General features: G+C 51.4%; 1 protein-coding gene across 1 annotated transcript in view; it reads left to right on the top strand.

Annotated features, from left to right (window-relative positions):
* The first annotated feature begins 850 nt into the window (after positions 1 to 850).
* The window catches only part of Spred2 (sprouty related EVH1 domain containing 2), a 108,307-nt gene continuing 99,268 nt past the window's right edge, over positions 851 to 9,889 (top strand). Inside the window, exon 1 of the mRNA XM_052734759.1 lies at positions 851 to 4,240. Within this exon, the coding sequence (XP_052590719.1) occupies positions 4,215 to 4,240 (26 nt within the window). The 5' untranslated portion in view covers positions 851 to 4,214. The remainder of the gene's footprint in view (positions 4,241 to 9,889) is intronic.

The raw sequence follows: 9,889 nt of genomic DNA, 5'->3' as shown, positions 1-9,889 counted from the left end.
TGAAAATTTCAAAATCAGCACAAAATAATACTTATTTTCAAATGTCTCCAATCCTTTTTTTTTTTTTTGAGAAGGAACATGATTTTATTATAGTTTGTGGGAGTGGCTGAGAGAATGAGAAAAGAATAAGACATCTATGGAACAAATCAACACAAATACAAATATTTCCTGAGACGTTACAATGAATTTTAGAAATAGATTGGCATGATGCCAATTGTTCATAAGGCACCGTGATGGTGGGTAAGCAGCCATCTTCCAGGATATGCTGCACAGGATGTCCAGGCCATGCAACAAAACCCCCAACTTAATGTTGTCTAAATGCAAGGGCTAGTCATCAAGAACAGGTGTCTAGTCAAAGCCTTTAGATTCCACATCCAACTCAAGAATGTCTACAATCATGCTCATCAGAGAGCCAATATTTAGCTTGGTTCTCTTGAAGTCTCTATGCACAGACTCAGAATTCTAGCTTGCATCTTTTTTGTTTTTTTGGTTTGGTTTTTCGAGACAGGGTTTCTCTGTGTAGTTTTGGTGCCTGTCCTGGGTCTCACTCTGTAGACCAGGCTGGCCTTGAACTCACAGAGACCACAGGGCTCTGCCTCCCAGTGCTGGGATTAAGGGCATGTGCCGCCTCCACCCGGCTTCTAGCTGCAGACAAAAAAAAAAACCAAAACCAAAAACAAAAAACAAAACCGATTCCTTTTCCAGGTAGTTTGTATTCATGGAGTTCTCATAGTGTCAAAGGCCCTGTTGACAGCAGATGTCTCATTCATTGTGTGCCCATGTAGGTGCAAGCACTGCTGGGGTGGTGGGGAAGGGGAGCTGGGTAAATCCTGGGTGTTTTTCCTGGGGAGCCATCCATCTTGCTTTTTAAGGCAGTGTTCTACTGGAATCTGGGACTTGCCAGTTAGGCCAGAGAAGTGACTAGTGAGCCCTGGGGACTTTGCCTGCCTCCACCTCTACAGTGTTGGGACTACAAACACAGGCCACCTAATATGGTGCCTAGGATGGAACACAGGTCCTTGAAGGGCAAGGCAAGCATTGTATTAACCTCTCCTCCAAGCCCCGAATGTTTCCCTTTTTCTTTGATTTTCTTTTACGTGTATAGGTGTTTTGTCTGTATGTAGAACTGTGTACTACTTGGGTGCCTGGTGCCCTTGGAAGCCAGAAGAGGGAGTTATAGACAGTTGTGAGGGGACATGTGGGTAATGGGAATCAAACCTAGATCCTCTGGAAGAGCAACCAGTGCTCTTAACCACTGGGCCATCCATCTCTACTATCAGTGTCTTCTCCCCCCTCCCTACCTGGCCTGGAACTCAATATGTAGACCAGTATGGCCTTGAACTCAGAGATCCACTTGCCTCTATGTCCAGAATGCCAGGATTAAAGGTTTCTACCACCACACCCAGCATGTCTCATAGTCTTCATGACCTCAAAAAACAAAAACAAAAAAGACAGAGTTTGCTTATTATCCCAGTGAAAGTTGAAGAATTAATAGAAACCTCACTTTCAGGGTATCAGGTCTTCTAAGAGAAAACCAAAATGCAGGTATTCATGAGGTCTAGTGTCCTTACTGCTACATGTCACTAGCACTCAGAATCGAGTGCGGAACCTCAGGCTGTGTCCACAAAGATCATGGCTGTGGAGAGCAAAAAACCCTCCAGTTTCTACCTGACTCAAAAGCGAAACTCTCCTTTTTCAAGCCCTTGCGGATCTCTCTCTATGCATACACCTCTAAGGGAGTCTATTTTTGTTTTTTTGCAGGGGTTTTGTTTCAGTTGTCACTGCTGGTTTTTATTATTATTATTCTGATATGGGATCTCACCATTATGGTTGGCCTGAAACTCATTGTGTAGACCAGAATCAGAGGTACACCTGCCTTTTGCCTCCAGAGTGCTGGAATCACAGACATGACCCACCATGCCTGACTGGTTTTTCTTTTTGTGGTTTTGTTTGAGACTGGATCTTGCTTAATAGCTCTGGTTGGCCTGGGATTCCCTGTGTAAACTAGGCCGGACTTGAACTTGTATCAGTCCTCCTGCTTCAGTCTTCTTTGAACGGGATTATCCAGTCCAGCAGCTTTCTATTTTTGAGGTAAATATTTAAGCTCCTAGTTTGTTTAGTTAAAATCCTATTTAGTTAATATCTCTATGGAAATGTCTCTCATGGCATATTCAGGAGAATAGGAAATGTCCATTAGTCTTCAGGAGCAGACAGGGACAGGGACTATGCCTCTTGTTCCCCAGCAGGACCTCAGGAGATACTCAATGACTCTGAAATTGGTGGGATCCAGTGCAAAGTGAAAACATGGCATCCCCTTCGGAAATTGTAAAGGATTTCAATACCACAAGTTCAGATCCCAGGCAAATGTACAAGTCCCGGGAGCAATCCTGTTCGTTGTTCAGATGTTGTGTGAGTCCCCTCAGAAAATCTCAGTCAGGTCCTAGGCCAAGGCAAGAAAAATTTAGAGAGATGGGAAGAGATGGCTCAGTAGTTAAGAGTATTGGCTGGCATTCCAGAGGACCTGGGTTCAATTCCTAGCACTCTTGTGGAGGCTAACAACCAGCTACAACTTCAGTTCCAGGAGATCCAACATCTTCTGGCCTCTGACTCAGCTCACATGTGGTGCACAGACATGCATGCATGCAGCCTCCTCTGGCCCCCAACACATTCTTAAAAATAAATAAATAAAAAGACAGCTCCGGTGAAGTAATGGGGAGTTGCCGGGTCTCCCTTCTGCTAACTATGGGCTTAAAGAGCTGGAGACAGAGACATTATGCACCAACAGTAAAGAGACTACTGGGTAATTTCATGTATTTTGGTGCTACCTTTAAACTCCATTTCTGCCTGCAATACAAAAGTTTCTCAGCTGGGTCCGATGTACCTTTTGTTTTCTGTGTACAAATTACAATTTTTTAAAATGCCCGCTCTGGGTGGGCATGGTGGTGTACAACAATAATCCCATCACTTGGAATGCTGAGGCAAAAGGATCAAGAATTCAAAGGCAGCCTCGGCTACAAAACAAGTTCGAAGCCACCCTGAAAAACAGGCTAGAAAAACACTTGCTCTCTGTCGACAAAAAAGATTGCAAGATTCTCGTGAAACTGTACCTCCTCTGCCATTCAGGACACTGGCAAAGTCCAGCTCCCTCTTTGCTCGGTTTCTATGAGAGTTGAGATGTTGAGGCCAGCGACCGGCCACCTGCACCGCCCCCACCCGGCACCCTGCAGTGTTCCTCGGAGCCCGAACTCTTGGGCTGCAGCTTAACTCCGCCCCATCTCCGCCCCCGCCACCTCCCCACTTGATTTTTAATCCAAAGGTTTAGGAGGAGGGAGGGGACAAAACGGGAGCCAGATGTGTTCTCGTTCTCGGCTCCCGCCTCCCTCCCTCTTGGGCTTCCTAAAACCCGGAGCCCCGGAGACAAGGATTCGGAGCCAGACAAACGCAGCCCGAACCACGTTCCACGGCTCCTCCCGGACTGGAAGCTAGCGGGAGGGGGAGTAAGAGCGGAGCACTCTCAGGAGGCGGGACAAAGTGTTTTGTGTGTGTGTTTTCGTCTCTCTCGCTCTCTCCCTCTCTCCCTTTTCGCTCGCTCGCTCTCTCTCTCTTTTTTTTTTTTTTTTTTTGGTCGCAAGTAGGAAGCTTTTTGCACTCCACCACCTCTGGCCGCTGGGAAGACGTCATCGCTTCCGCCCTACTTCCTCCTCCTGTTGGCGGCGCTGAGAATCCAATATGGAGTAAATCGGTGGAGTCGCGAGATGGGGTTCGGACGGGGCGCCCTGCACCGCCTCCCAGGCGCACCTCCCCCGGCCGCCGAGCGCTACCCGGAACCCTGATTGGCCCGGTCCCCGGGGGCGACCCCGGCCCGGCCCCACCGCAGCCGGCCGCCCGCCCGCCGCCCCGAGCGTGCTTGTTTTTCTGCTGCTCTCCCCCTCCGGGTCCCCTTCCCAAATCTCGCCCCTGCGCCCGTTCGGAGCCCGGGGGCCGCGCCCGGCCGGCCGGGGGCGTCCGCTGCCCCGTGCACCCCTTCCCAGACCTCGCCCTGCGCTCGGGGAGCCCCGTTTCCCCGCCTGCCTCGGCGCCCCCTTCATCGCTAGCTCCCCCCTCCACCACCAAATCAGGAGATGTCGGAGATGTGAAGAAGGGGGGCGAGCGCACAGGAAGATGAAGGGAGCCAGGCTGCCCGCCGCGGGACAGGCGTCTAGGTGAACAAGAAAATGACCGAAGAAACACACCCGGACGAGTAAGTTCGCCGCGGGTGGGACACGGGTGCCCGGCGGGGCGGCGTTGGGGGCCGCCGCCAAGGACGCGGGCGGGGGACTCGTCGGGGGGAACTTGGCGTGGGGCGCTGCTGGCTGTCGGGGCTGTGCGCAAGGCTCTCCAGCCTGGCTGGGGGAGGCTGCAGGAACCGCCTAGGGTCTGCGAGTCTGGGTCGCAGCCGGGGCCAAGGGCGCGCGAATGACCTCGGGGCGGTCTCCCGCACTGCGCGAGCGGAAGCTCTGACGCCCTCCACGCGGGGCATCCCGGGGTCGATGGGTATGTGTGCATGGTGACTTTGTGACTCCCGACTCGGCTGCCTGCCCTACAGTCCTCTCCCGAGCCCTCTGGGGCCCGGCTCCGCCATTTCGTTTTTCTTGAATCGCTCTCATTTGCATACCACATTTTCATTCATAAAAACACCAAGGAGTTGGGGGAGGGCCGGCCCGGCTCGGCTCGGCACAGGGTCCGTGCGCCTGGGTCCGCGCAGCAGCCGGAGCGCGGGAGCAGCCCGCGGAGTCCCGGTGCGCGTGAGTGTGTGCACGCGCGTGTGGGCCGGCACACGCGCCCCGCGGTGTCGGGGCAGCTCTGGGGGCGGATCCGAAGCGTGTGCAGCGAGGGCGGGAGAGAGCGTGCGGGGAAGCGCGCTCCTGGCGTGTATGTGAGGGAGAGCGCGTGCCCGTGCATGTGCCCGGCCCGCGGGCCCGAGGGGAACAAAGCTCTCGGTGCTTAGTCGGAGGTGCTCCCGGGCCGCCCCTCCGGGAGACCCGGGGCTGTCACCGTCTCCGGGCTAAGTGGCAGCAGCCTCCCGCCTTGGTCGCGTGTTGGGTTGGGTCCCCGCTCTTGGGTCCGAGGCGTTTCCCTCGCGGGGCTCTGGGGGCGGGGCCGCCTGGGGTCCGAGCGGTCCGGCTCTGCGGCCGCTGTTGAGCGACGGTGCTCGCCACCAGCCACTTTTTTCTTTTCTTTTTTTTTTTGTGAATAAGACGTTCTCCTTTATTGTCACATGATATCCCTCCTCCCCTGCACATTCATAAATCCTAAGCCTGCCTCGGCTCCTTTCATTCAGTGTTGCCATTAGCCAAGGTAGTAGCGGCGCCTGCTTGGACTCCAGAGCGGGTCAGCAGCCTCGGGGACGCAGAGAGGGGAGGGAGACCTGGGGCAGTGGAGTGTGGGTGGTTGGACACTAGCTTCCAAACCTCAGGCCTTTTGCTTTTGTGTGTCCCATCCGTCCCATCCCCACACCCCAGTGGACACTAGAGTGCAAAGAAGGGAAGTGACTTGGGGCTGGGCGACCGGGAGGCTTAACGAGCTCCTGTAGCAGTCGGCAGAACGCTGTGTTCCACTGTAAGAAATCCCACTTTTTTTTTTCTTTGTTTTCGGTGCTGGAGTTTGCACCCAGGGCCTGACACACCCAGACTAGCAAGCCCACTGTGTTTGTTTTTAAATGGCCCTTTATCCTTTGGCGTCCATTGTCAGGCTGGGTGGAAGGAAGCTGATGCTCTGGAAAGGGAATTTCCTTCCGTGTGTCCCCAGGGAGCTGTGACTGCAGTAACCCTAATCTGTCAAGACACCTGTCCCAGGAGGGGCCCTCACCTGCTGTGCAAGCCCCACAGCATGTGTTGGTCTATTTTAGACATTTTTACCTTGTCTTCCTATACCTGTCATTGAAATCACAAAGTGGAAAAAAGTTGGGAGTTTTAATGTTGAAATATGGAGGGAAAGGAGTATCTGCTAGGCCTTCCTCTTTTGGAACTCGGCCAGTAAACGATCCTTTTTTTCTGGGCCCCTGTTCGTGCTTGCACGTAGGAGCAGTGAGGACAGTACCTGTGCTGTCGGGGGTTCTTGGCCCACTGTGCCTTCGGTTCCTTGGTTCCTCCCACTGGGAGTGCAGGTCTGGCTTGTGGCCCTCTAGCAGCAGGCCAGCTTTGCATCCTTCCCCATTTGCTAGCCTCCGCGAAAGGATTTCAGGTGGGGACCAGCATTAAGTGAATACTTTTTCATCCAGTCCTGGGGAGAGATGGGGTTTACCACTGTCAGAAGTCTTGTTGAAATTGGTGGCTCACACCTGTTATCCCAGCAGCTGGAGGCTGAAGCAGGAGGATTGTCCGTGAGTTTGAGACCAGCCAGCTTGGGCTAAGAGTAAGACCCTGACTCAAAAAAAAAAAAATTATATTGAGACAGTAGATATTAGAGGTGGGCTGTAGTTCTAGAGGATGAGAAGGCCTAGAATCTTTACCACTGTCGAAAGGCTTTCTGGATGTTATGGTCTCTGAGACAGGGCTTCACTATGAGTACCCTGGCTGGCTTGGGACTTTCGGTGAGGAGGATCTCTAACTTAGAGAGATCCTCCTGTCTCAGCTTCCTGAGTGCTGGAATTACAGTGCCCTCGTACTGGCTCTGGAGTTACTTAGTATGACTACCGTGTTAATGAACTATGTGGAACTCACTGTGGTACTGTCCCCGTTTTTATTTGGGGAAACTGAGGAGAATTTAAGTAGTTTGCCCAGGACCACCCCTTTAGTGACTGAAGAAATGTTCGCTCAGCAGCCTGGTTCGGGAAGAGCGCTTTGCTCCCAGCTGGTATCTGAAGGGTGATGGCCAGCCTTAGTGAACCTGGCCGCACGCAGGCCAGGCGGGCACTTCACTGCAGCCGTAGCCCTGTCTCCTGGCCATGCTCACCACGTTTGTTTCTGCCAGTCATTCTGTTGGTTCCTAATTATTCTAAATCGGTGACAATCTGCCGTTGCCATGGTTTTTCTTCTTTGAAAACTGCTGTGAAGTATGAGGAGCACATCAGGTTAAAGTGAAGTGAAGCGAGCCTGGGGCTGAGAGCGCTGTAATTCTCCTCGGGATTAGTGATGGAGGCTCAGAGTATTATTACTGGAGTGCATGAAACCCAATACACATTTTCTGTCTTTTTAAAAGTTGATTTTTGGTGTGTGTGTACAGTGTGTATGGTGTCTGTGTCTGTGTATACACACATGTGCCATGTTGCTCCTGTGGAGGTCAGAGGACAACTTGGTGGAGTCATTTCTCTCCTTTCACCTTCATGTGGGTCCTGGGGATCAAACTCGGGTCATCCGGTTTGTGCGGCAAGCACTTTACCTGTTGAGCCATCCCCTGGCCCCAACAGCGCCCTGAGACAGGGTGTCATGAGCTCAGGCTAGCCTCAGACTCCATGTGCAGCCAAGCTGGCTTTGAATGCCTCCCTGATCCCCCCGTGTCTACCTTCGAAATGCTGGGGTTACAGTTACTCAATACCACACCCGACAAAAGACGTTTTTATTTCTCTACCGTTTGTTTGGGTGTGCATCTGTGCACATGAGTGTAGTGCCTGTGAAAGAGAGTGTCGGATCCCCTAGAGTTAGAGGCAGTTGTGAGCCGCCCAATCTGAATGCTGATTCAGACTCCAGTCCTCTGGAAGAGCAGTGAATACTGTTTGTTTCTTTCCTTTTTTTTTTTTTTTCTTTTGAGACAGGGTTTCTCTGTGTTGTTGCCTTGGCTATCCTGGAACTCTCTCTGTATACCAGGCTGGCCTCAAACTCATAGATACCCGCCTGCCTCTGCCTCCCGAGTGCTGGGATTAGAGGTGTGCGCCACCACCGCCCGGCTTGCAGCAAACGCCCTTCATCACTGAGCCGTCTCTCCAGCTGCAGCTGCTTTTGTTTTGCTTTGTTTTTTCTTTGTATTTTTCAAACATTCTTAAATTTTGGAACAGTGTCTTACTGCATTGCTCTGACTGGCCTTGAACTCACTCTGTAGTGGAGGCCGTCTTGAATTTAAAAATCCTGTTTTAGCCCCCGGAGTATCGGAGATTGTGTACAGGTTTGGACCACTTAGCTGACTGTCTTAGCATTCCGCTTGTCTGTCTGTCTGTCTGAGACAGGGTCTCACTACATAGTGGCCCCAGCTTACCTGGGACTTATTACATATATAGGGCTGCCCTTGAGCCTACAGTGATCCCCCTGCCTCTGCCTCCCGGGGCTGGGAATACCGATTCCATTCTGTGTAAGCAGGTTCTTTTTATTTTTTGAGCAGCTTTTGCCGTGTGGTACTGGCTGGCTTAGAGCTCACAGGTTTGAAACCCTGAGCCTGGAAATCTTTACGAGTAGAACTCTTGACGTTGAAAATATGAGTTGGCGGTGCGAAATTCGAATCTTGGTCCACCTTTTTTGTGGCTACAACAAGTCTCACTTTCCTGCTGCCTGCACCAGTAAAACCTCCCAGTGTCGCTGCAGGAAGACCTGCAGCGGCTATTTTACCCCAACAGCTTGCTTACTCTTGCTGCTCTCATGAGTTTGTTTTTGTGTTACTGTTTGAAATAAGGTATAACCCCAGGCTAACCATAAATTTGCCGTGTAGCTGAGGATGGCCTTGAACTCATGAGTGTTGGATTGGGATGAATTCCCAGTTCACTGTTTCCCTTCATTCTGGGATTCTGTTTTGCTTCGAGTCTGTAGGTGAATGTGACTCATCTTTCCAGCCAGCCCTGAGCTTTCCTTTTGGGAGGTTTTCCTCGACTTCCCCCGCCCCACCTCTCCTGGCTGTGTCTTTTTCCTCCTGTTCTGCCGGGCAGTTTATACCACATAGCTGGGCTTCTTCCAAGCTGGATTCTGCGTCAGGCCACGGGCTCTTTGGATTCAGGGTTACTGCTTAGTAATTCCACTGCTTAGCTTTCTACTGTTAGCGAAGTACCATTGAGGACGTTGTATTTGCGTAATAAATGTGTACCAAAGAGAGTAATATGATAGAATTATTTCAGATGCTATTTCGGGCCTGGGGAGATTGCTCAGTAGATGAAAGTACGAAAGGACCTGAATTAGAATCCCCAGAACCCATATAAGCTGGACACGGTAGTGCACATTGGGAATCTCAGTGCTCCTGTTGGCAAATAGGAGGCCTAGACAGGAATCCCCAGAAGAAGTCCGTGGGTCATGTAGCCTGGCATACATAGCATCAAACGAAAGAGACCCCAGGGGCTGGAGAGGTGGCTCAGCCGAAGTTTATTGTTGTTTGATTGGTTGATTTTTAGAGGTGGAGGTTAGTAGGTCTCACTGTGTTACCCAGGCTGGCATTGAACTCTGAACTCTGGCAATCCTCCTGCCTCTACATTCCCAAGAAGCCTGGACTGTGGCATTGTGTCACTGGGCTGGCGCGTTTTCCAGCTTCGAAGTAAATCTCCTGCGTAGTAAGATGGGGTCTGTGTTTCTGCCCCTGCAGGGAAGTCTGTAGAAATCACAATATTAACAATTTGCAGTAGCTGCAGGGTTCTGGTGGAGTCTTCTCACTTGACGTGGAGACAGCTGTGCTGATGAACTCCAATACTGGCATAGGTCCGACATGACTGGCTGAAGAACACAAACACACACTCAACAGCAGAGTGAACACAAACACACACTCAACAGCAGAGCCTCAGAAACGGAGGAGAGCTAATGGAGGCAGAGCAGGAAGTGTGGATACGTGTGGTTGTTTGTTTTGGCTCGTTTTCTCTGAAGGAAATTAGACTGACTTTAAGACCTTAAAGATAATACATTGGTGATTTGGGGGTGCGTTCTAGTGCTTCTGCCCTCGTTTTCCAGGACGCACACAGTGCCCTGTGTGGCAGTGTGTGTGTGTTTTTAATTCTTTAAAATTT

This window comes from Peromyscus californicus, unplaced genomic scaffold, assembly GCF_007827085.1.
Source record: "Peromyscus californicus insignis strain IS unplaced genomic scaffold, ASM782708v3 Scaffold_13__1_contigs__length_99412109, whole genome shotgun sequence".
Classification (NCBI taxonomy): Eukaryota; Metazoa; Chordata; class Mammalia; order Rodentia; family Cricetidae; genus Peromyscus; species Peromyscus californicus.
The sequence above is the reverse complement of the archived record's forward strand: the minus strand, read 5'-3'. Positions and strand labels throughout refer to the sequence as shown.